We start from the raw sequence: 27,930 nt of genomic DNA, 5'->3' as shown, positions 1-27,930 counted from the left end.
ACAACCCAGCTGTGGTGAACGAGACGTCACCGGATCAGCTGACTGGAGCTGCTTTCAGCTGCTTTATACACAAATACACAGATGCAAATAAAACACACAGACACACAGCGAGCACTGACCAAGGAGGCGCGCCGTAGCCTGCGGCTCATGGGTTTGTCAAAGGGCGGGCTGTTCATGGCAAACTTCTCCAAGTAGCCCTCCGGTAGCCGGATATCAGCGGGGAGAGACAGACGTTTGTTGATGTCCTGAAACAGAGAGGGGGAGAAAGGAGGTCAGAAATGTGAATCACATATTAAAGAAGCTTTTTTACAAGATTGGATGGATTTTTTTATTGACTCTCAATGGCTCTCAACATGGTGATTGCTGAGCTGTTGGCTTGCAGCTAACGGTGCAAACAAAGAAATAGAACAGGAGACTGTATATAAGACGTGGCATGATGTTTTGAAGCCTTGAGTTTGGCTATTTCGTCGTCATCATCTTTGCTATACGTCTGTGGTAGAGACCTGTCAATCACAGTAAGCCCGCCCTAAAGCATACCCTGCTTTATTGTCTATTTGACTCTTAATTTACTAACGTACACAGATACAATCACAAACACATGGAGCTGTTTTGTCTATGGGACAGTATTTATTTGCATTATGTCCGATCGGATCGAATCGTGGATCGATCGGATTGTTATGAACATTGAAACAACATTGAAAGTCAATGCTTCATGTCTTAAAGCTGCATTCTCTCTCCTGTCCACCAGGGGGCGACTCCTCTGGTTGTATAGAAGTCTATGAGAAAATGACTCTACTTCTCTCTTGATTTATTCCCTCAGTAAACATTGTAAACATGAGTTTATGGTCTCAATCTCTAGTTTCAAGTCTTCTTCAATACAGCATGATGTTCATTTAGTAAATGATGCTCCATTTAGAGTCAAACAGACCATAAAGCAGGGGATGCTTTAGGGCGGGGCTACACACTGATTGACAGGTCGACACCAGAGACGTCACTTATTCATGGGGCGTCTCTACGTCACTCCTATGTAGACCAAATATAGTCACTTCCATTGAGCAATGTAAATAAATAAGAGTGAACATGAGCTCCTGTGAAAAACATGACCATCTCATTGGTGGATGAGTGTATCTTCTTGTGTTAATCCCTTCTCATCACCTGACATTAATGTATGTGACATAATATTTTTTGGCCATTCGTCAGTTTTTTTATCACTTTGCCTGAATTGATCACCGCGATCTGGCATCAAAGCTTTGGCCTATTTTTGTGCCAATTAAGAAAATATATATTTTTTTCCTTGTCTTTCACAGCTGTGAAAGTGACTACAGCTCAAACACACATTCTATCTACCGGTGCCATCTGCTGTTTTTATTGACAATGTGAATTAAAATGTACGTCTGGTAAAACTGAATGAAAATCAACAACATGATATGTTTTTATGAATACATTGTCCGCAGTGAGTTTGAGAAGGTTGGTTACACTTCTATTCCAAAGCTGACAAACTCACCTGGAACCATTTTTTAATGATGTCAAACATGTTTGATATTTTCATATTCTACACTCATCACACACTACTACATTCCATTTGAGTGGGTGAACTTGTAGTAATCAAAACTTAAATCAAAATACCACTTCAATTAAAAAACAAATGAATACTAAAAACGAAGTATAACTAACAACAAAAATAATTAAACTAAAAACAAATAACTAACAAAAGATCTAAATCTATTAAAAAAGTATAATTTTAAACGAGCAAATATCAAGAATAATAAAACCATGCTACTTATGAATAAAATAACTAAATACTACCATCAAATAAATAGCTCCTACATTACTGTTCTGCATACTATCTGCCTAAGACGACCCAGTTTAAAACATCATTTTGATGATAATACTTTACATTAGTCATCATATTATTTTGTTATGAACAGATTTTTCACCACGTAGCTTGTTGAGTGAATATCTCTGTTCAACCTTCTCCACATCATTTGGAATAACTTTCCCCTCCCTGACAACCTTGCTTAAATACAATTTGAGTTGCGCTACTTTTCCCACAATGCATCGCTCTTATATATGTGCTATCCACGTAGGACGTGTTCACTGGTAAGGTGCCAATCACGCGTCGTCACCATGGCAGCGGTGTCCCGGCTGGCCCGGTCCCAACAGCCTCCTGCGGAGTGTGTCCTTGATGCAAGCGCGTGTGACATGATATGTGTGTTTACATGTGAGCGTTAGTGGGGGGGTAGAAAGTGTGTGTGTGTGTGTGTGTGTGTGTGTGTGTGTGTGTGTGTGTGTGTGTGTGTGTGTACGCCTGAAGATGAAAGGCAGCGGGATTTCACGCCTGTAATGGTTTTATCTGGCTAACGTAACAACATGCTGTATAACACCGGAGTTATAAGATGAAGAACACAAACACAACCTGGAGAAGATGCTCTGCAGACTGTGTGAGCACGCTGTGAAAAAGAACCCACAAACACACATGCACTATGACCTACGGACTTTGACCTGAGGAACTTACACATTCCTGAGCTCCACCGAATGTGTGATTCATGAAAGAGTCAAAAACATGTAGAACATCACACTAAAGCTGCACATTACTTCAATAAAAAAAATACACATTTTCTCCAGATTTTTTCCGATAACACGCTTCACATTTCATGCAAATCATAAAGCCAGCGACGTCTGATGACCAAAACAAACGTGAACATCCATACTCGATGGCTCAACCGACAATCTACCCTCTTATTTACTGGTTAACGTTGAATAAAGACACACACACACACACACACACACACACACACACACACACACACACACACACACACACACACACACACACACACACACACACACACACACACACACACACACACACGTGTCTCCATACTCACAATGCAGAACAGCTCTAGTAGCTCCCTCATTGTCCTCCTTAAACGTGTCTTTCTATACAATCACACACACATGCGTTCTTTCCACGATGCATGAATCTGACCCTCCACACGACTGCACACACAGTGAGGGAGAGAGGGAGAGAAGAGAGAGAGAGAGAGAGAGAGAGAGAGAGAGAGGGGTTGGCACTGTGGTAGTGCCATCCACATGCTCGGAGGAGGAGGAGGAGGAGGAAAAAGAGGAAGAGGAGGAGGGGGAAGCAAGAGCAGAGAAGAGAGGAATGGACAGATTCCTGAGGGGAGGAAGGCAGATGGGGGAAGGGGTGACAGAGGGGGAGGAGGGGGTGGCTGAGAGGAAAACGTTGTTTTTTTGGTTAATTCCTTCTCCCTCTTATCTCCTCCTGAGCCACGTTCCTGCAGATCTCCTCTCTCTTTGTCATTATCAATAATTATTCCTACTTCCATAATTACTCCCTCACCCGAGCATTTCCCTCTCATTAACTGCCCCCCCCCCCCACCTTCCTCCTCTCTTTCTCTCTCTCTTTGTGGTAAAATGATCTAAATTAGTCCCCTCCACTGTTTCACAGCAGCCTGTGTGTCCAGAGGCATTTCCCATAATACTGCTGCTCTCATCAGTCTGCAACTCCTTTCGAACAAGAACATGAACACACACTCGCTGAGACGTGAGCACATACTCAGGGAGAATGTCCAGAGAAAGTCTGTCTGTTCACTGTTGACTATAAACAATAATCCACCACGATGTTTATCCTAATTATTGGAATAAACACAAAAAAATGATTGTAAAGTCGACATTTACTAACTACCATCATGCACTGCTTGGACAGGTAAACAATAAGTGAATGCAGATGGCTGACAAATAATAAATAAATGACCTGAGTAGTGTGTGAATTAGTCACAATACCAGAGAATAAGAGGTCGATACCAACATCCATAGTGAAATTTCAAGATTCTCAGTATGCAATTCAATATCATGGTACAAAAACAAAAAAAAATGACTTCAACACAAACTCTTTTGTTACTGTTTGTATTCTGTTTCATCACCATAATGTAACTCAATTATATAAGAACTGTATATAGGAAGTGGACAAAGTCTTCGTAACGTCACCCATTTGTTTTTAGACTGACGTTTTGAAGCCTCGAGTTAAGCATCATGGCCGTCGCCATTTTGTTTTTCTGCAACCATAAGTGACACAAGAGGGTGGAGCTAAGAACAACCCAACGCTGATGAAAGCATTTTCTAAGCGACCACATTGTTACAATTAACTTTCATGAAGTGAAAACAAACTGTGAAAGGGTTAAAGTTGTAATGACATAAATACACAGACAACTCCCAGAACGGACAACGCCGTGGTAGACACCTGTCAATCACACGGTAGTCCCGCCCTAAAGCATACTCTGTAACCAAGATAACCAGCTATGCACTGAATATGATGACATGCATTCACACAAGTAATCAGATTAAGATTAAGTTTGATTTAACTCATGTGCAGAATTCTTATATATTCAGATTTGCTGAGAAATTTGAGTGGTAGGTGCTTGTTATTATCCATTTAGACGATGTACTTGTGCATCACGAAATTTCAATATATGATTTAATCACGATACGAATCCATTGAATCCATTGATCTTATTGAGTCTGACACACTATAAAGTCGTCTGCATACACCGCCTATAAAGTGAATGCTTCATAGTGAAGAACCCACGTACCTCATTAGAGATGCGCCGATGGTGGTTGTTCCTCATTCGGACCCTGACTGGACTCTGGACCTCATCAGAGGACGTCCCGGATGCCTGGTCGCTCTCCCCGTCTGAACCCATCTTCACATTCTCATGGACGATACCTGCAACACAAACAGAGACACAGACAGACTGTTATTGTCAGGAACTGCACTGTTCTTTTTTAATTCAGGTCGTTTGGATGTTTTTTTTTTGTTTTATGGCATTGTGCCTCTATCACTCTCTCACTAGAGGACAAAGCAGCTTGTCTTTCTCAGGCTACATCCGCACTGCTACGTTTCTGTTTTGGAAACGCATTTCTTTTGTTTTGTTGACGCCCAGCATCCACACTACTCCGTAGCTTAGGGGCACCGAAAACAAAGGAGTGTCAAAACGCTACCGATGCTGGCTAACACTGTGGACGGGCGCTCTCCGGAGACCTTTGAAAACTATGACGTAGAGACATTGTTCGCTTCTTGATTGGTTATTAGCAGTCACTGATTCATCACACCGCCGTAAGAAAACAAACAACAACAGCATGATTACCGATCTACTACCAGTGATTAATTCAACATGGATAAAGGACTGCAGTCGTTGCTGAACTTACTAGCAGATGTTGTGCAGTAAAATTCTGCATTAAAAAAATTCTACTACTGCCAACGTGTGGAGGAAGCAGCTGTTATTGGAGCGTTTAGCGAGCGGCGTGTCCAGCAGCGTTATCAGCCCTACAGAGCAGACGTTAGAAGTCATGGTTTGCAGATTTGAGGCGGGCGATGGACACAAAACAGAAGACTTTCCTTTTCTCATTAATTCTTATTTTGTTCTGCACAACTATTGTAAAGTTCACAAAGAAACGGTAAAGGAACAAAAGCATAAATCCTCTCCAGTACGACAGACTTAAACCACCATCAGAGCTAAGAATTAGAGAACAGACAATAGAACAGAGGAAACGAGTGAGGAACGTGTGTTGATCACATTCATTGACCCGTGTTCATTTTAAAATAATTTAGATTTGTGTGTATTATAATAATCTGTCATGTTTCTGTTACTAAGCAAACAAATCTACTTCCTGTTCACCCCTGCATCTGCATGCCCAGAGTACGTGAATAGTCATGTGATATTTGTTTTCAGGAGTGCTTGTATTGAAAACAATGCTGGAACGCCCATGTGGACAAAGACCTGGTTGGAAACAGAAAGGTATTAGTGTGGATGGAGCCTTAGATTTCATTCACCTGGCTGAGATACATATTATGGTCCCAAACCCCCAGAGGATGGATTGTACCACCAGCCATGCAGTGGGGGGGTGTTAGCAGAGTGTGTATGAAACGCCATTTGTAAGACGAGGAGGTCAGAGATCGATATCAACCCGCATGCAACGAGAGCTTTCCCGTCTTTGCCCGCCGAACCCCCCACAAGTCCGTTCCCCTCAGACTCCATCTGATTAATGAGTCACGGTGCAGCAGACACGAGCACGACCTCCATCAGTGTGTGTGTGTGTGTGTGTGTGTGTGTGTGTGTGTGTGTGTGTGTGTGTGTGTGTGTGTGTGTGTGTGTGTGTGTGTGTGAATGAGGGGGAAGGGTCTCTCTTTGGGTAACAGTGTATGCTGCCTGATAGCTCTCAAGTCTGGGTCATCTACAGCACATACGCATGTGTGTGTGTGTGTGTGTGTGTGTGTGTGTGTGTGTGTGTGTGTGTGTGTGTGTGTGTGTGTGTGTGTGTGTGTGTCTTGTGTTTGGTCATCTACTGCTTACATTCCAAACAGCCACCATAAGAAGAAGAGTGAGACGGAAGGATAGGGGAGGGGGGGTGAGCAGGATTTGAGTCGGAATAAGATCAGGAAGAAGAAGAAGATGAAGAAGAAGCTGAAGAAGAAGAAGAAGGAGGAGGATAAAAAAGAAAGATAAGGAGAAGATGAAGAATAAGACAAAAAAGAGGTAGAATAAGAACAAGAACAAGGAGAAGGAGAAAGAGAGAAAGAAGGAGAGGAAGATGAAGGAGAAGAAGGAGAGGAAGAAAAGGAGAAAGACTAGAAGACGAAGAAGGAGAAGGAGTAGAAGACGAAGGACAAGAATATGAAGAAGGAGAAGGAGAAAGACTTCAAGACGAAGGAGTCAAAGAAGAAGGAGAAAGACTAGAAGAAGGACAAGAAGAAGAGAAGAAGGAAAGACTTCAAGAAGAAAGAAGGACAAGAATATGAAGAAGAAGAAGAAGAAGAAGAAGAAGAAGAAGATAAGGTATTACAAGAAGACAAATAAGGAGGAGAAGAAGGAGGATAACTGCTTTATGGTGTGTTTGACTCTAAATGGAGCATCATTTACTAAATGAACATCATGCTGTATTGAAGAAGACTTGAAACTAGAGATTGAGACCATAAACTCATGTTTACAATGTTTACTGAGGGAATAAATCAAGAGAGAAGTAGAGTCATTTTCTCATAGACTTCTATACAACCAGAGGAGTCGCCCCCTGGTGGACAGCAGAGAGAATGCAGCTTTAAGACAGGAAGCTTTGGCTTCACTCAGCAGAACTGGGGGTTGCCGCCTGGTTATATAACTTCATTTTCATTTCATAATAGGATTGTATTTCTTTTATTTAAAAAATCCTCTGTTCTTTTATAATGGCATTTTCCCCCTAATAACACTTTTCTCGGTGATGTCACCCCCCCCCTACCTCTTAAACTCGCAAGCAGTAGACTACCTGTGTGGATCCCAGCTGTCCGGCGCTCTGACTAAATCAGCATATGCTCATTAGAAAAACAGGAGTCTTCGTGTTCTGCCTGTGGCCTCAAAAGCCAGACACCCGAACACGGCGTTTGAATGCAGAGCAGCTTGGTAAGAAAAAACCAGCCAGTCGTCACATCAGGAATCAACCCCGATGGTGAAACCGTAAACTCAGCGTAACTGACACCAGAGTGAGGAGAAACCGATCTGGGACATCTACAAACACACACACATGACCAGAGAGTATCCAGCTCTGCTGATATGATATAAGGTCGGTCTCACTTTCTCCTCTGTTTGTGTAAACAGTGGTGGAGATGTGGGCGGATCAGACCAGGTGGAAAATTCCTTCACCTGGGTCTGGAAACAATATGATACCATAACGTCGCTCAAACACACCAGCTTCACCAAACACACTTTCTCTACTAAAATAACTTGATTCATGTAGCAAAGTCAAAAACTGCTTTAAAAGAAAGTTAAGAAACAAGAGAATAAACAGAATTAAACATGCAAATACTGCACGATAAACCATGTTAAAAACCAAGAGTGACAGCTAGTTAAAAGAAATGTTGAATAAATAAATAAGTTGGTTGTTCTCTTAAAGCCTTCAGTAGGGAATACAGTATTTAAAAGAAGCTGCAGAAGAAGATTAAAGAGGCGTTCAAGGATTATAAAACAACAGAGAATTTTGTAACGTCGGCGTGTCCCGAAATCAAACCGTTCCCGATCACACGGGAACATTCTTTTCCTGCAGGTTTTTCTTTCTGCTCCATTTCCAAAGCACACCAAAGAGCAGACAGTAAATGTCACGCGCTACCACTGTGGAGCCCCGATGGCCTAGTTGGAGCAGAGAAACCCGTCCGGAAAAGAGAGAGAGAGTGGTCTGCTTTTAGGACTATTCCTGCCCTCCTGCATGTTCTCCACTTAGCTGGAAATCTCTGGCACGTGATGGCAGCGCCGCAGAGAACGACTGAAAAGCCGGTGGAATGGAAGTCCTTCAAAAGGGTAATGGAAATCTTTTTTTTTTTGGTCATAAGCTCTCACTCTGCAGGCCCGTCATGGAGTTCAGTGGGTTTGCTGGAGGGTTCACTGACTACATCCAATGCATTACATCCCACTATTACTACTACGCTTTGAACTGAAGCATTCTAAGACAGCATACTTTCTGAATTTGGCAGCAGGAAGAAAAGAGATACGATTGTGCTGACAAGAAAATGGATGAAAAATTTAAAAGATGAGGACTGTTCTCTTCTCCTCGGAGGCCCTGAAGATACCGACACACACTGCCCGAGGACAAACACACTGCGACTGTTATCTTTAAAACGGCCACATATGATATTTCGAAATGAATAAATGATTATTAATAAGATGTTCCAAGTCGTGGGATCAGCATATTCTACTACTTAAGGGGAGACACTACAGAACAATCGTGTAAAAAATATATACGAATAGATACCGACATGAAACCTCCAAAGTAGATGAAGACAATTATTTTGAATGATTTATGAGAGATCATCTTATCATATGTGTGCACATGTTCATACATTTCCAGAACATAAACCTGAACATTGGATAAAGCCAGGTTTCAAATTCTTGTTTCATTTTGTTGACATTTAAGAGTCAAAGGTGGATTTATGATATCTCTTTGTATCACTCCAGAAATCTGAAAATACTGTCAACAGCCATAAAAAAATAGTGATACAGTGTTGTATAAAATCAGGTTATGAATGATATATGAACAAACCCCTCTGTAGAAACCTTCAGAATATAGAGAGGAATGAAGCTGTAAAGTTTGGTGTATGTAAGAGCTACTGAAGTGGAGATTTCTGGATCAGAGTCTGAGAAAAAACTCATTTAGAGAAAACGTCCTTTAAAGATATGTTTAGTTAAATTACATACATGTTGAAGACACTACAGGTGAATAGGGTAAAAAAAATAACTAATAGATATCAACATGAAACTTCACCAGTTGATTACTGACATTAAGACAAGTAGTTTTTGTATTACAAGTTTTCTGAAATGTTATGTTTAAATATGCAAATGAGGCATTATCTAATGGTAACTTTTGGTGAATTTGGGAGAAATCTACAGACACAAATAGAGAAAGAAGTTAAACATTTTTTTTTCATAAACTCGTCTGAAAGAAGACGAGTTTTGGAAGAAAAATCTCCAAAAAACCAAAGTCTCTAAATGAACCAGTGCATGAAAAACAAAGTTTGGGCTCAACATAAATCCATGTCTATCTAATTAAACCCTATGACACACCTTTGTTAATGCACTATGAATACAACTATTATAGGATGTTATATAGCACAGTTTCATCCATTGAACAACATTTTACCCTTGGAACATAAAAGTTATAAAAGCTGCTGTAATGGTACGTCATCCAGTCTGGGTCTGACTGGATGGAGGATGACCAGACTCACCGATACGGTTTCCTGGAGGACGGCACGAGTCCAGCACTCGAAGCATACGGAAAGGTGACAGCCTCAGCGGGGGGTCTCTCTCCCCCAGTCTTATCCCCTCTCCCGCTCTAGACTCCCCCGTCCTCACGTCTCCCCCGCCGGGAGCACGTGCAGAGCCCCCTTGAGGGTTGGCTGACAAATCCATCGGACAATTCGAAGTGGTATTAAAAGAATGAGATAATCAAAAATACATTCTAACAGAGAGCTTTAGGGCAAAACAATCTAAATCCAGTCTTCAGGCTGTGTGTCCCGTTGAGTGGAGGACGATGCAGACGGCACACTGATCACAATGCAACTACTCCCTCGGCCACGACTCCACTTTAACACTCCCTCTGTTCTCCTCTAGACACTCCCTCCCTCTCTCTCTCTCTCTGCAGTCTCACTCTGCCTGCTGACTAAGGAAGGTCAAACGGCGTGCAGGTAGGCGCAAAATGCTGCAGAGTCCAGTCCAACACACACACACATGAGCAGAAAGCTGATAAACAGGTGTTGCATCCATATAAACCTACGGATCCTCTCGTAGGAAGGAAAACACACTTGACCTGTCTGACCTCTTTCCTTCACTGCTCTCTCTCTCTCTCTTTCTACTTTTTCATTTTCAGTCCAGTGTCCAGATATCCTCCTGCTTGTTCGTCCACTGTCATTCAGCTAAACACTCTCTTCTCTCCTCCTTTCCTCTCTCTCTCCCTCTTTGCCTCTGGCGCCCCTATTGGTGCTTTCAGAGCATCTCGTCCTCTCTCGCTCCCTCCCTTCACCTTGCTCTTTACTCTCCTCCCTCTCATGTGATACCGATCTCTCTCTCGCTCCTCCTCCTCCTCCTCCTCTCTCCGTCTGGGTCCAGAGATGGTGATGAATACAGTGCGATCCTCTTTCTTTCACTCTTTCTCTATCGTCTCTTCTTTCTCTCTCTCTCTCTCTTCCTCCTCGTCTTCGTCACTCTCTTTGGCGCAGAAATCAAGTCCCTCTGAGCGACGCTTCTGGCATCCTTTCTTCCATCATCTTCCTCCCTCTCATACATCGTCTCCACCTTCCTGTTTCTCTCTCTCTCCCTCCCTCCCTCCCTTCCTTCCCCCCTGAATCGCAGGCCTATTATTCATTCTCAACCCGTGCACGCATGCACCATCCCTCATAAATGCCACTGCATCTCTATAAAACAGCACACATACGTGGCTCTAGGTGACACACCTGCAGAGCAAACACATTATGAAGAAACACACATTCATCATAGAGATATCAGACGGGAGGTAGCAGGATGTAGAGGTGTTGATCCTGATGAGTGTTTTGCTAAACTTGTTTTTCTTTGTACGGATCGCAAACTTCCCTCTGAAAAAACTAAATGTGAAGAATGGACATCAAAGATGTGACGGTCTCATTAAAACCCAACAAGACGAGGCTGGCGAGGGCTCGATCTCATGTCTACAACGAGCTTTAGGACGGCTGCTTCTCCTTCAAGCTGTCAGAGATACGTTACCACGGAGCCCAAACTCTCACTAACTGCACTACCGGAAGAAATATCATGTTTTGGGGAAAGATATTTCATTGACAAGCAGTCAGAAGGGTCTAGAATATGTGTTTGAAAGATAAATATCCAGGATGTCAAACTGATTTAGCAGTGAGAACAGGTTCAAAAGATAAAGATAGAAGCTAAAGCTACAGCTCACAGAGTTAAGGTGAACCAACACATCACCTGGAGATCCAGAAGGAAAAGGTTAAGAATTTGGTCTCCTAAAAATGTCCCCTCTGGTTGCAAAAAAAACCCAAAATGGCGACGGCCTAAATGCTGAACTCAAGGCTTCAAAACTTTGTCCACTTCTTATTTACAGACAATGATGTCTAAACTAAAACATGGAATAAATGCTTACAGTTTAATGCATCAATAATTTATGAATTATCCAATAATAATAAGAAGTGATATGGGCTATTTAGTATAATTAGCGCTTTTATTTTGTACATTTTGTTACTTTTATACTTTTCCTTTACACATGCACGTTTCCTTTTGGAACCGTGGACCATCCTGTCATATGAACTGTGTTCATAGAAAGATGAATGTGTTGAACCCACAAAATGTCAGCCAGATAAAGTATAAAATGCTATATTTCCTCACAATATTTCCACAGAATAAAAAAACCAGTTTCTAAAATGTGTGCGACGGTGAGATCAAACCGCTCCTCTCCCTTCATCAATAATCACATCGCCTTAAGTGACAAACCATCTTCCTGTAGTAAAGCTCTCACACCCTGCATGTCAATAATGATGCATTTAATTACAAGACTACTTACACAAACACACAACCAATTAAACCCTCATGGTAGTACTGGCTTAGATAAGTAAATATATATGGGGATCATTGGTGCTCTGTATACGTAACACATTTCTAATCTACCTGCGTGTGGAAGGTGTATGTACAAATATTACGGAGGACATCAAGAGTGCATTGTTTGCTTCATATTCTCCAAATGAAACAAACGCAGGATTGTTTTTCTTTGGATCCTATTACTCTCTCCTTTCATTTCTCTCTTTGTATTCACATGTGCAGCTCTCTACCTCCTCCACACGGCTTTTCACTCCCTTCAAGGCCAAACATCTGAAATATTTATCCTCATATATGCCAATGAAACTATATTGTCAATTTATTTTTTTCACCATAAATACCACGGCCTGCCTCCAGTAGTGAGACAATAAAAATAAAAATCAAAGTGCATATAACATCCCTGAGGAACACAAACAGAAAGAGAGAAACACGGGAAGGGAGAATGTAGACGGCAGTAATTACCTCTAAACCTTTTATCTGCATCTAAGGAATCTTATTATTCAATTAGTGGGACCGGAGCGCCTACTGTCAGGCTGCCGGTCCCCAACGCCTCCCCCCCGACTCCCCCTCTCACTCCTACATAGCTTTGAAAATAAATAGCATTCATAAGCAACATATTCCTTTAAGCCTAAAGCATGAGGTAATGTAACATCAAGCCTCCACACACACAAAAAAAGCTGACAAGACCAAGTGTGTAAAAGCAGCCCACTCTATTGTTCTTATTAGATCCCGTCTGGGAGTGAGAGGGTGAGGGCGAGCAAATGGCCGAGAGTGCCAGGAGAGAGGGAGAGAGGGAGAGAGGGAGAGAGGGAGAGAGGGAGAGGGCTTCAGCGATTAATGCAGCGTTAATGCATTGCATTAAACCCCTGGCACAGACGGGCTCTCTCGTGGCGTACGGTACGGTGGGGGGGGAGATAAGGGAGGTCTGAAAAGGTTCTCCGTCTTTTATCTCCGCCCCACTCTGCGTTTATCTGGAGGTTAAATATAGCATGTTGATGTATGTAGAGAGAAAAGAGGAACAGAAGGGGGAGAAGAACGCGAGGAGAGACATCTGTGACGGAATCAGAAATAGCAGCCGGCAGCGGGTTTGAGAAGAGCACACTGAGAGATAAAAAGGTGCTATCTAGAACCATATAGGGTTCTTCGGGTTGTTTTCTAATAGGAGAACCCATTTAGGTTCCTGTTTGAACCTTTAAAAAAAGTTCTGCCCGAAACCATTTCAGGGAGTTCTACCCTTAACAGCAACAGAAAGGGTTATACCTAGAACCCATCTAAAGAGGTACTACAGAGAACCATTCTTTGGTATAATGGTTTCACCCAGAACCTACTACCTCTACTGTTTTAAGGTGCTAACAAGAACCCACAGAGGACCCTTTTATATTCCAAGGGTTTCATCTAGAACCCACAGGTGGTTCCGCAGGGGTTCTACTCAGGGGGTTCTACTGAGAACCTTTTTATATTTAACTGTTTAATTTAGAACCCTAGAAAGAGCTGATGTGGTGCAGTGAAACCCACAACCATCATGGTTCACAATAACAGTTTTTGAGAGGGTGTGGTTCTTTAATGTGGGCGTTCTCCTTCAACACCTCTGCTTTCAACAATCCTCGTAGAACTCTATCTTCCCCAAAAATGTTCTTTGAAGGAAAAGGGTTCTTAATGGAGCGTTTAGTCTCACAAAGAACTCTTTGAAAAAACCTTTTAAAAGAAGAATTCTTCTGCATTAAATGGTTCTGGGTAGAACCTTAGCACTTCAAGACGAACCCGTTTGGAACCTTTATTTCTAATAGTGTAGGCAGCTTTCTGCAAAGTCCTTTTCTCTCCGTGAAACAGACGGGAGGTGTTACTACAGATCCTCACAGACAGAAAGAGAGAAGGTGGCGGTGAAAGGTAGGTTCCGTGGCCGTGGTTCCTCTGTACTGTAAGTACAGTGTGATGGGAGCTGATGTTGGTCCCAGTCAGCAACAGATGAATCACAAACCTGTAAAAGCTCTCCGGCTCTGGCAACTGGCCAAACGCCTAACGTACAAATATAACCCCGCAGTCAGGCCCACTTACACAGATGAAAAGTGAATTTAATTGAATCCTCCTATGGACGGATGGAGCAAGTTAGAGACAGAGAGAGAGAGAGACAGAGAGAGAGAGAGAGAGAGAGAGAGACAGAGAGAGAGACAGAGAGAGAGAGAGAGAGAGAGAGAGAGAGAGAGAAAGGGTGGGTGAGCTCTTTAGTGCAGCAGGAAGGAGAGATTGCATCATCATGTCGCTCTATTAAAACCGTCCGACGTGCTCCGACTGCTGAGTGGCAAACAGTGAGTCAGCAAGACCAACCAGTGGGACACACACACACACACACACACACACACTCACACACACACACACACACACACACACACACACACACACACACACAAACACACACTGCGTACCTCGTAGCATTTCAGACTACAGCTTTCCTAATTTTACAAACAGAATCACATCTATTCCAGGTTCAGCATCGAGCCTCGTCCATTTTCAGGCCCTTTTTCTGAGCACCGATCACAGCTGTGGGTTTCACAGAATGACGTCACTCTGCCAGAACCAAACAGTCTGTCGGTAACAGACCGGTTAGGGGCGCCAGCTGAATGCGGTGGGGCGCCACGTGGAAAGATTTCAAGCATGAAGAGTAGCCTCTATGCTATTGCATCGCATCTCCCAAACATAAGGCCATCCTAGAGGTTCACTTCATCATGTTTTCTCCATGTAAGAGCACCCTAGAGGTTCACTTTTTTAACATTTTCTGTATCTAAACAACACGTTTTCTCTACTAAAAGGTTAACCTACAGGGCATTTCATCACATTTCCTCTACTAGAAGAGCCCCTTAAAGGACACATTATCATGTTTTCTCTACTGTAAGCGCACCCAAGAGGGTAGAACATCATGCTTACTCCTCTTAAAGGCCACCTTAGATGTCATTTCTTCATGTTTTCTCTACTTGAAGGTTAACCTAGAGGGCACTTCATCACGTTTTCTCTACTGGAAGAGCACCCTAGAGGACACACTATCATGTTTTCTCCATTTAAGGGATCCTAGAGAATCACTTTATCACATTTTCTTTACTGTAAGCGCACCCTTCATTATGTTTTCTCTACTGGAAGGTTACCCTATAGTGCAATTAATCGTGTTTTATGTACTTGAAGAGCACCTTAGAGGATACACTAACTACTGCACCCTGGAGGGTAGAGCATTAAGTGTTCTCCACTGAAAGGCCGCCCTACAGGCGCTTCATCACGCTTTCTCTACCAGAAGGTTACCCTTTAGGGCACTCCATCACGTTTCCTCTAATGGCAGACAGCGCTTAACATTTAAGAACTTTGAAAAACATGTTAAGAATTGTCAAAGTAAGGTATCAAAAATGTATTGCAGGGGCATTGGTAATGAATCTCAGGTATCATATTAGCAATAGTATAAAGAATTGTTGAAACTACACCCAGAGCTATGCTGCTGTCCCTGTTTCTTTACGGGGATCATCTTCGTTTACTCCATCCATTCTTATCGTATTCACAGTTTGCCCGATCGCTATGAAGTGTGAGCTCCTGATACAACAATAGTTCTCTTGTCAGCGTGAGTTGAATGAATACGTGGAGTCTCGTTGTGGTCTATCTGCCGTTCACTCAGCCGAGGACTCCCGCCACGTCCTTCCCTCCCTCGTCTCATCTGTACTTTCCCTCCCTCGATATCGCTCGGTCTCCCGCAATCAATCTCTCTGGATTTCTCGAGCTCCATTACATTCTGAACCCGTCTCCAACAGTCCACAGCGTTGACTTTTCCCATCCTCACTCCATCCCAGCGCTCCTGATATAAAGCCGTTCTGCCACAGTGGGAAATGAGATTACTGGGATCCATATAGCAACGGTGCTCGCGTGCCATTACAATATGCATACAGACGGGGGGGGGGGGGATATAGGGATTGTGTGAACATGTGGATGTTGTGAGCATCTGCATGTGTGAGTGTTGGATTAAGGTCATTAGAGCTTTAGCCCTCCTGATAAATAGGAAATGTTTGGAGGATAGCCAAGTTGTGTCCGTATATACAGCCTTGCATTGAAAGCCTGTTTAGGTGCGTGTGTGAGTTGAGCAACCAGAGGGGGCAGTATTGCTCTGACTTGATGTTGCTCAGCCGAGGTATTGTGAAAGGACAGAAAGATACAGAAGAGAAGAAGTCCTCAAATCTTTTCCTCAAGTGGAAGCAGCAATATGTAGAGATGCACCGATACCATACCGGCTCAAACATCTGAATAAGTTATTGGATGTCATTATTTTAATAAAAAAGAATTCAGTACATTTATATATTTGTATTTAATTGTTACACTTTATTTTACAGAGTTAGGAGAGTAAAATGAAGCTTGATGATAACTCTAACGTAAAATAATGATCCCAGTCTCTGACTTTAACAACTCAGTGAGGCACAGAGCTTATTAGACATCAATATCTGATCCGTGATCTTTATAAGCCGACACCTAAAGTCATGGCGTCGGTATCGGGACTGAATAGGTCGGATTAGTGAACCCCTAGCAGTAGCTCAAGGTAAAAAATACTCTTGCATTCACAAAGTAACTGAAGTAGAAGTGCAAAAGTACTAACAAAATGTACTAAAAGTACTGAAAGTAAAAGCACGCTTGGCAGCACAACGGCTCCTGTCTGTGTTATGTCATATTATTCAGTTGTTCTTACTGATACATTATTGTGCATGCAGTGGACAAGTCAATCTATTACAATGCATTAGATCTTATATATTGATCATATATATATATAGATATTTATGTGCAAAACTTTATCTTCAAAGTAACTATAGCTTTTAAATAAATTGCATAACATATTTGCATTAAACAATATCTGCCTGTTAAATGTGGGGGTGAAAAACCACTCAAAATTGTACTTCAGTATTTGCGTATATGTTCTTAGTGACGTTCAACCACTGCTTTGTTTCAAAATGAATCCATTCCTAACATCTGAATAAACAGAATCTATGAATTAAACCGGTTTGTTTGAACTTCCAGCCACATGTTTTTTTTATTTTTTATTGTGGTTATGGGTGCATGCATGCATCACTGTGTGTGTGTGTGTGTGTGTGTGTGTGTGTGTGTGTGTGTGTGTGTGTGTGTGTGTGTGTGTGTGTGTGTGTGTGTGTGTGTACCCAGAGATCCGGTCCTGTGCAGGCTCAGGTAGGCTCGGTCTCTTTCCAGCCCGCCGCCCGGCTCTCTGCGCAGAGCGGTGCGGCCCAGATGACTGGCGTATTGACGCAGGAAGGAGGGAGCGCTGTGCGAGGCGGGGGGGTGCACAGCACACACCACCACAGGCTCTGAGAGACACGCGATGCAGCCAGGGGGAGGGAGGGAGGGAGGGAGAGGAAAGAGAAAGGGAGACAAGAAAAGAGAGTGGGAGAGAAAGCCAGAAAGTGAGGAGTGGGTCGACAGAAAAACCAGAAAAAGGAACGAGAGGGATTAAGAGTTGAGGGAAGAGGAATAAGAAAAAGAGGAAAAAGAAAGATGACACAAGGTCACACAGAACCAAGACACAGTGAAATTAGCAGAACATGTAAGAACAGAACAAAATGTAGTGAAGAAAGATTAAAAAACATATAGTGGGAATTATTACAGCTGCTGTACTCGAGTTAGAAGAGAGAAAACAGAAATAGCCACGGAGAGTGTGTGATGCATGAGGCGTGCAAAGTGGAAAATATGTTGAGTCATGGACTGATAAGAGGCTGATTTTGAAGAAGATGAAATAAAAAGAGACATGTACACAAATAACTAGCAGATGCATTGTGGGAAACATGCCACATGAGGTGAAGGAAAAAGGCGAATGACTGATGGAAGGACTGGAGGAGATATGAAGTGAACTGTTGCTGGGAAATGATACAAACAGATGCTCCTTGACTTTTTCACCCTGACTTAAAGCCCTCAGAAATATGAGTAATTGACTCTTTGTGCAGAATGTGACTGGAAGCCTAAAAGTTACATCTCCTATCTTCCAAATAATCCCCAACTCCACAGTGTTCTCCATGCATTAGGGTTTAAAGAGGTCTCCCACTGATAGGCCTACTTCAAATCATAATGTATAGGCCTGGACCTCCAATGTGGGATGTTCTGCTCTGTCCTGTGTTACTTTGTTATTATTGTTCTGAGTTAGCCAAAGTAAACCCCACGAGTTTTGGCTAAAGTGCATCTACCCTGGAAATTGAAAATTTGCCTCTAGAGTGTGAAATACAATATGCAACATGGGCAGAAAAGGGCCTTTGCTCTCTTTTCTGTAGATTTATTATGAAACTATCATAACGCCTGGTGAATCAGTGTTAATGACTTAATGATTAACTGGAGATAGCAATGTTCTTTCCTCCGCTGTGATAAGAGAGTGTGGAGGAAGCATTAAGTTGTTCTATTATACAAACGTAGGGGCTGGCTAGATGGCTAGCTAGCTTGCTAATTCCACCATGATTTCATGCCACAGTTACAGAAGATTAAAAAACACAAACGTTAAGTAGCTTTAACCATCAGCCAGACTTTTTTAACTCAAGTTTTTAACATGACGGCAGTTCTCCTTTTTCACTTAACTTATGCATGATCACAAACATTTGTGAATTTGAGTTTACATTCAAAGGCCATAATATGTGAATGCTAGCGATTAGCATTAGCCCTAGTGTTTCACATAAGCGGTTTACAGGCAAACTGAAAGGGTAACATCTACTCTTCATTAATATTCTTCTCCATATTCTGCAAAGACGCTGGTTCTATAGGGAACCTCCATATTCATCAACTGGCTCCATATCAGCTAAAAGCAAATATAAATCACAATAGACAGGTTTTCAAACAGCAGAGAGCAGTCGCTATGAGTATCTATAACACAATATGAAAGATTTAAATACTTTGCACTAAAAAGTCAAGATAAAGACACACGTTTTTTTTAGGTGAAAACAGTGGTTTTGGGGGTTAAGTTATTGTTTTTTTCCTCTTATATCCTCACAGTTTCGCCACCAGTATCACAAATCCTTACAAGAACACAGCGTGAGAAGTCAGCTACTTCTAATTAGCTCTGTGAAAAATGTGGGGAGTGTTTTTAACGCTCTCTTGCACAGTGTGACTAAAATATATAGAGATGTGCGGGTCGGGGAGGGTGATGATGCAGCAGGAGGATGATGTGCAAGATGTAGTGCACTGGTTAAAGTTTAATGTCCCTCTCCTCTACATCACTTCCTCCACCCAACTCTCTCTCTTCCTCGCCACGTGAGCTCTCTGGAAATCACCTGACAAATCGCTGGAATAACAACCACATCCAGTAACACGTCACGAGAAAACAAACGTCATTGCTTTCTTTTTGCAGCAGAGATCTCTCACCTAAAAACACAGCTCAGGCTTTTCTTGTTTCCTCACTTCCTGTCTCTATAGCTTCTGCACTGAAACAGATGCAAACCTGCCTTGCTCTGTTGTGACCTGGATTCCAGAATAGGACACACACACAGACCAATCACACACACACACACACACAGTCAGGTCAGGTGTTCCCACAGAGGGGTCCTGCAGTCCTGGAAGAAGTCCAGCAGATGGCAGCCAGAGTTTCTGAGAATGACGTTGCTTTTTCTACTTTGAGCCAAGAGCTAAGATTCTCTTTTGCTCACATGAATACGTGTTAATTCACACTTTTACTGCTTCTCTCAGTCTTGATGATTAATTTGCATGGTTAAGGGAACAGAAAAAGTGATGGTGACGGAGGTGATGATGGTGTTGAGGGTGGGTTAAAAGAGCTGCCTTCATGAAAGCAGTGAATATAAAGAAATAACAATACACAAATGGAGGACAGTGCAATAATTGTTGTGACTTTGATTCGGCTATGAATGATATATGAACTAACAACTCTGTAGAAACCTTCAGAATACAGAGAGGAATGAAACTGTAACGTTTGGTGTAAGTAAGTGGAAAATGTTTGGTGAATTTAGGAGAAATCTACAGACACAAATAGACAAAGCAGTAAAATAAACACCTAAATATATATATTTTGGACCTTTCCTTTCCACTAGTCTGAAAGAAGAGACCAAAATCTGAAGATGGAGTGAAGTGAAGCCTGTGTTTTCTCCCCTTAAGGTCTGGATCGGGTGGATCACATGAGAAACTAGTCTTTAACAGCGTGGCTCGTCTGCTCCTGTGTCATAAGACTGTCTCCATAACAGATGTTGGGAGACAAACTAATGACTGTGTGACTCGCGACAGGGTCATGAAGGTGACACAATCACTCTCCATCACAACGACAACACACTTCCTCTTCGAAAAGCTCTTTCTTCTCTTGTGAACTGAGACTCTGTGTTGATATTTGATACGTAGACGTCTGCCCCGGCGTTTGTGTCTCACCTGTGTGTGTCTCACCTGTGTGTGTCTCACCGTTGTCCCTCGCTGCAGACGGCTCGTCCAAGGCCATCTGTTCAGCCAGCTCCGACAGAGAGTCGTCGACGGGCCGAGCGCTGCGTAGAGACATGGACAGCCTCCGCTTGATTATCTTCATCCTGTCCATCTTCACCACAGGGGCCCAGGGGCCTGAAAGAGGGGAGGGACAACAACCATCATCATCATCATCATCATAACCACGGTCATTGTTGTTCATTATAACCATCAACAGCTAGATCCACGCCGCCCTGTTAAGCTGCTGCAGTGCAGCCTCGGCGCATTTTCTACATTTTCTTTTTTGTTTTTTGTGAGCTCCTGTTGATTGTGTTTGCTCGCGCAGCGTGTGCTCTCATTGTCATGGATCCCCAGTGCAAACACTGCAGAATAAAAGACACCACAGAAAGAGGGGAGCAGACCCAGAGAGAAAGAGAGCTACAAAACAAACAAAAATGTACAAAAAAACAACAACATGTAAATGGCCGACTGTGCAGCTCCCCGGAGGTTGGAGAGAGGAGCGTCTCTCCCTGATGAGCTGTGACTGACAGGAAGCTCACGGGTTAGTTCAGTCAGGAAGACGAGACTTTTACATTTGTAGTTCATTTCTCATTCCTCCTGACATCCACTCCTCTCACTCATTATTTGTTCAAAATGAGGCAAGTGCAACAGAAAATAAACCTTAAAAACTTTTTCATAAAAATACAGTTGTTTTTCTGTTGCTCCTGTCACATTTTACTCTCTGTGGCCTTGATTTTTACTGCAATATGAAAGTTTTACTCTTCTATGGAAACAGAACCATCATGACTAGAGGTAGAGAGAACTCAAACATGTCTTTAGTGCAGAATAACACGGTTACAATGTCATAAATCAGTTAAGTTTCTTTGATCATTTATATTACAAACTTGGCAAACAATGGAATCTTTATAAACAACATGTTTCCAAGTGTTACCAATGTTTAAAAAAAATATGAGGCTCTACGTGCCATATACGTAGCTCCTCTCCTCTCTGCTCTGTGTTCAGCAGCCTGAAGTTCAGTCAAAGTTTCACAGATTTTTTTTATCACATGACTGTTGGTCTCAGATGAATCAATCATGGTTTCATAGTTGAACTGAGGAGCTCAGAATTTAATGTTTTTTCCAAGATCTACTCAATTCAAACGACTTATTTGGAACAAGTTTTTAAATGTTTAAATGGCAGGTATGAGGTATAACCTTTAAGGCTTTGTTTTGGTTGCTTTTTCTGACTGAAGCATTCGTCACACATGGCGGTTTTAACAGCTTTTTCTGCGTCTCGCTCAAGGAGAACGGACAGTAGGAGACGGGGAACAAACCGCCAACCTTGTGGTTGCAGGACGACCCGATAGAGATATATAGATATATATATATATATATATATATATATATATGTATATTAAGAGTGCCCAGCAGACGTTTAAAATCTGGTTTAAGTGTGTACAGTATTTGTGTCTTTGCAGGGTGTGTGTGTGTGTGTGTGTGTGTGTGTGTGTGTGTGTGTGTGTGTGTGTGTGTGTGTGAGTTAGTGTGTGGCCAGTACACTCTGCTGTACTGGCCTGGAGGTAGACGCAGCTATGGCAGAGTATTTCTGTCTCCCTTCCACTTCCTGCTACTTCTATCTGACCCATAAGAGCTGACACACACACACACACACACACACACACACACACACACACACACACACACACACACACACACACACACACACACACACACACACACACACACACACACACACACACACACACACACACACACACACACACACACTGCCGTTCTCTTTGTGTCCAACCTTGGAGGCTTTAACAAAAGCCATTCATCCCTTTCAGGCTCTGGGTCTTTCAGTCAGCTCTGAGGGAATTCAAACCCAGTGATGCTCGTTCAACACGACAGGCATTCTCTCTTTTTGGGGGTTTTGTCCACCAGAAGATGCTCTGAGGTGAAGATCCATCACTAACAACGATGTCCCCAATTTACATGAACACAGTTGGATGCGGTCGGGCACCTCAGCCGGCTTCTCCAAAAACAAAACAAAAGTTCTTAAAATAAAGGAACAAATGGAACAAAACGAGAGCGACTCACATTCATCCCGTATCATCCGTCACCCCGTGGATTATCTGTATGGAACGAATCTCCCTCCCCCCCCACCTCATTTGCATGATTTTCCCAGACTTCACTCCAGAAGAAAACGGGCCGGCTTCTCCTCATCATCAGGAATATATAACTCACATTAACGTTATCATGAATACAACGCTGGACCTTTACCACACACACACATACAGACACACAACAATGACTCATTTCACAGTCTTCATCTTATCTGTTGGATTAGCGGAGCAGTAATGCAGCTGAGGTTTCATTACCCGGCAGCTCATAGAGGGAAACACTTCAGGGTACCACAGTGTATCATATATATAGTTAAGATTACCAAATGTATTCATAGTATGATGAAAAAAGCTGTAGTTTCAATTGTAAACAACTATGAGAAAAATAAGCAAACATTTAATGGGAATATTCAGCTAATAAAATGTTTATTGCTACTTAGTTTGTAAACTTTCTCCTTCTGCTTTTAAAGAATATCTTATAATAAACCAGACAATTTATAGTATCAGTGTGCATTTATTATCGAAACAGAAGCATTTCTGCCTGACAGCTGCATTAAAGTGACTTTTATTCACTTTATGCTACATTCATATGTCTGTGAGTTTAAATATTTGCAATATAAGGTTTGTGTAAACCAAGTAAGCACTGGGCTTCATTCTGCGGTCGGGGTTTTCACCATATAGACTGTATATGACGTCATGACTATGTATATGCTGCAACATGTCAAACATACGCGTATCTGCGTGGGTCAACTTGTAAAAAACAACACAAGCGTTCCATGGAGAAGGAGGTGTTATGAATGTGCGTTGGATGTTTGAGCGTGGTGCAGATGGACGTGGCAGTGTGAAGCTCTTGCCAGCGAGTGGGACGAGACATGTGGCTCCAGGCTGCAGCCGACACCCGGCACGACCGCCAACTACTCTGATGCACAACTCCCACTGAACGGACGGGACGGGACCCACTCCAGATGAGTCAGGACGCTCGAAGTCCTTCACAAAAAAAGAAAAAGACACTACGAGCAACTTCTGCTGTTCCTGTAGTTTGGTTGGAAGTTTGCAAAATATATAACAACACGCTGTGCAATAAAAACTATACGATGCGATGAAGATAGTAAAGTTGTTTGTGTGTGGTTGCATGAAGGTGAGGTGAACTGACACGCCCCGGAGGAGCTCGGATTTATTCAAAACACACACACACATCATTTTGGGTTGCTAGGTTACAGGCCGGGGATGGAACCACAGTTTTCTGTCTCTGAGGTGAGCGGAGGAAAGGAGACGGAGAGAGGCGTAAAGCTGAGAATTCACAATTCACATCTCTGTATCCTCAACCCACACACACACACACACACACACACACACACACACACACACACACACACACACACACACACACACACACACACACACACACACACACACACACACACACACACACACACACACACACACACACACACACACACACACACGTAAGCTATAAAAAACTTCCAGCCCTGCAGTGCTTAGGACTCCTCTCTGTGCTGCAGCATGTAATTCCTCTTTAGGAGGTAAAAGAACACAGTAAACACACAAACACTAGCTAGCTGCTAGCTGCTAGTTTGACGTACACATGTACAAATACACACAGATGGAAACAGGTAGTTATATCGGGCCCAGGTGCACGCACACACACACACACACACACACATACACAATAGCATTGTATGACATTGGACAACATCTACGTCCATATTGTAGTGACTAGAGGTCCTGTACGTTCACCGCTAATGGCTGCTCAATGATCTGAATTGTTTAAACGTGTGCTCAGAAAATGATACACAACGTTTCCAATACTTTGAATAATGGCGCTTGTTTAGATCTAGTGTCCGTTATTTCTGATGAGTTTGGTCTAGATGGCAACCTACATATCTGCCGAGTGAAGCCGATACAGAAGTCTCTAAATGGAGCATCATTTACTAAATGAACATCATGCTGTATTGAAGAAGACTTGAAACTAGAGATTGAGACCATAAACTCATGTTTACAATGTTTACTGAGGGAATAAATCAAGAGAGAAGTAGAGTCATTTTCTCATAGACTTCTATACAACCAGAGGAGTCGCCCCCTGGTGGCCTCACTTATCAGAACCAGAGTTTGCCTGGTTTTACCCCCCAAAAAAACATAAAGGAGATGAGTTTGCATTTTTGAGGACTTGTATTGCAAACTGCAGCATCCTCACAGCAGTGTTAGCTTTTCTTTGAACACAGTTATATTTCTGAATCCTATTGCAATCACAGAGAAATGACTTTTCTGAGAACAGAAGGGGGAACATTTAGCGATCGAAGCTATGATCTAATTTGGTTTGTCAGATACTGTCTTTCCTCCTGTACTCCCCTTTTATCACAAAACAAACAAGCATTCCTCTGTGATTCAGTGGCACATGAATCATACGCATGCATGCACTCACAAACACTGTGGCAGAGCGGAATGGGCACTCAGTGGCACTCCGAAACGCCGCCGGCCTGAGGATGCATGAGTAATGCACAAATCTGCCCAACTACAGAATCCTACACACACCACACACACACACACACACACACACACACACACACACACACACACACACACACACACAAACGTAAACCAACAGATGAACCAAAAGTTGTCCATTCTCCAAACAAGCCCAGAGGCTCCTCCTCAGCATCTTTTCTGTCACTTCAATCTCTACAGATTAGAAGAGGAGAAGGAATTAAAGAGGGAAGATGGATAAATAAACAGAAGACAAGGCCAAAGATTAGAGATGCCAGATTCAGCCACGAGAGGAGGAGGAGGAGGAGGAGGAGGAGGAGGAGGAGAGGAGGAGAGGAGGAGGAGGAGGAAGGAGAACAGAGAGTCTGCCATTATGATATGGAGGAGGTCTGGCTCAAAGGTCACACAAAAGGTCGCTATAACATCACTTTCAGGTAGTGATCCCACTGAAACCTAGAGTACTACCTCTATCAGGCTTGCCTGTCTCAGCTGCAGTGGGGACTGCAGAGGTGAGATGGAATGCTGATCACTGGGCCACTAGCATCACCACAACACAATGAACTTTACCATGTAGAAACTACAAATTAGCATCATTGAATTGGGGGTTAGCATATGTCTGTAGGACGTGGAGCCAGATCACAAATTGTTATCATGGTTTGCTAACTTTCTGATGACTGTATTGGGACTTGCGTGAAGTTTGAAAAAATTTTGATTATTTTGAATTATTTATTGATGTACACTGAAATGATTATGTTTTAAATGAACACATAGTTTTCTAGAACACATGGCATACCTGCAAATGCCTGACTGGTTGATTTAATGTTGTATGGTATGTATGAGACAGGTATTATCTGCAAATACCACTCCATCGAGGCAATAAATCTAGCGCATAGTAACCAGCCACCTCATGTGCACATCACCAGTTTTCATCAGCCAAAACTCATGTTTCAGAGATATGAGAGAGAGAAAGAAAGAGAGGAGTCACAGTTGAAGCATTTACTATTCCAATGCCCAGGATTTTTTTCTTTGTGGAAAACCAATATAAGATGTTTCTGTTAAATGACCCATGCAGGCAAAACTACTGATTATGACAGTGAAAGACAGTTGGAGCATACCATACCTGTTCTGGGTCAGGTTGGGTCTGGATCCTACCTCAATGATGGAGTATCAACAGTACCTGAGAAAATATTAAAGAGCAACCCTTGAATTTCTTCTAAAACCTTCATTAATACAACAATATTGAATAAGAAAGATAGATACTCATTGAATAGTTAAATTATTATGATAACTAAATAGGTATGATTGGTCTGCTGCAAAAATAGAAGCCTGGAAAGTTTGCACAGCAGTTATTGTGACTGGCTTTGAAGGGACAAACTCAAGGATTGTATATCTTTGAAATGCACAATGTCCTCAAACATTAAAAAGCATCAGTTTTGATGACAATTTGTGTTCAAGGATGTCTAAAGTACATTGTTATCTATTAAAATGCCAGTAACCTCGAGTTATACCTGATGAAGAATCAAAGGACACATTATTTTATTTATTATTATATATTATATTATAATATATATTATATATATATTATTATTATTATTTTTTATTTTTTTATTTTGCAGATCACTCTAAACTTACCAGACAGACACAATTACAACGAATGCCTTGATCAATGAAATCCGCCGCTATAGATTTGGTGAGCCCAATCACGGCAGCCTTGGAGGTACTATAGACACACCGGTTCACAACACCTGTGTCGAGAAAACACATATGTCACTTACACAAAGACACACAGGCAGAGCAAGTATCTGAGCTAAGAGGATTACAATGAACATGGTCATACTTCAACGACTTCATGTCCTTTAATTGGGCATAATATTTGTTCTACAATCCTCCAGAGTGAACAGATCTGCAGAAGTTCATTTACCTTTATGCTTGATGCAACAGATGCCATGTTGATAATGTTTCCTGACTTATTTGCCAACATCTATGATGACAAAATAAATAAGGAAGGTGTCATAAACAGAACATAATAGGTAAAATGAAGAGTATAATATGCAACTGACTTCAGTTTTCATTTTTATGTAACAGTTGATTCAAGATAAAACTCCCTATTGAGACAGTTTTGTTGCTTTGCGGCTAAAGCTGGATTAGTGATTGCAGTTGCTGCCTACCATGCCACAGGCTCGAGAATTACAGCTAATCCCAGCTGACAAAGGACGAGAACAATGAAAAGCTAAGTGTCACTCAGTTGGCAGCAGCACCTATTTCATTCTCTCGACAGCAGAGTTAACGGTGTTAAGCGTTTTGGTAAAGGGTGATGGTCACCTTAGGCAGGAAAGCCTTGCTCATGAGGTACATGGTCCGGACGCTCACGTTCCATTGTAAAGTCCCCAATCAGCCTCTTCACAATCCAAGATGGGAGCTGTAGTACAAACCTGTAGACAGTAGATGACATGTAAACTTGATTTCGCTGGCATTATAAAGAAGCAGGTAGAATATACTAATATAGCTTTAGCTGAGAGGCATCACCTTATATGTCCATTAGCTTATATTATTAAACCGAAAATAAATGTTGGTCCAAACGCTATTTAAAGACATACCTTTGATAAATCAACTTCTTTAATGCATGTGTTGGTTAAAAATATATACACGTACATATTAATGAACAGTATAGTTGCACTTAGGCTGAGCTGACGGGATATCATCTTTTTCTCACATCAGTTAAACCAACAGAATGTTCATATTAGATTCAATGTGTGAAGTAGGCCACAATATTGAGCCATATGG

The 27,930-nt window shown here is 42.2% G+C and overlaps 2 protein-coding genes across 2 annotated transcripts in view; one reads left to right on the top strand and one right to left on the bottom strand.

Moving 5' to 3' along the window:
* Nucleotides 1-27,930, bottom strand: part of LOC129099410 (cyclin-dependent kinase 17-like) — a 47,963-nt gene that overhangs the window by 16,802 nt on the left and 3,231 nt on the right. Inside the window, exons 2-4 of the mRNA XM_054608641.1 lie at nucleotides 20,508-20,675; nucleotides 4,614-4,747; nucleotides 120-245 (exon numbers count right to left, since the gene is read on the bottom strand). Of these exons, the coding sequence (XP_054464616.1) occupies nucleotides 120-245; nucleotides 4,614-4,747; nucleotides 20,508-20,652 (405 nt within the window). The 5' untranslated portion in view covers nucleotides 20,653-20,675. The remainder of the gene's footprint in view (nucleotides 1-119; nucleotides 246-4,613; nucleotides 4,748-20,507; nucleotides 20,676-27,930) is intronic.
* Nucleotides 23,774-27,930, top strand: part of LOC129099536 (transmembrane prolyl 4-hydroxylase-like) — a 26,758-nt gene continuing 22,601 nt past the window's right edge. Inside the window, exon 1 of the mRNA XM_054608791.1 lies at nucleotides 23,774-23,779. Within this exon, the coding sequence (XP_054464766.1) occupies nucleotides 23,774-23,779 (6 nt within the window). The remainder of the gene's footprint in view (nucleotides 23,780-27,930) is intronic.

This window comes from Anoplopoma fimbria, chromosome 12 (genome assembly GCF_027596085.1).
Source record: "Anoplopoma fimbria isolate UVic2021 breed Golden Eagle Sablefish chromosome 12, Afim_UVic_2022, whole genome shotgun sequence".
Classification (NCBI taxonomy): domain Eukaryota; kingdom Metazoa; phylum Chordata; class Actinopteri; order Perciformes; family Anoplopomatidae; genus Anoplopoma; species Anoplopoma fimbria.
This window is presented reverse-complemented; position numbering and strand designations above follow the sequence as displayed.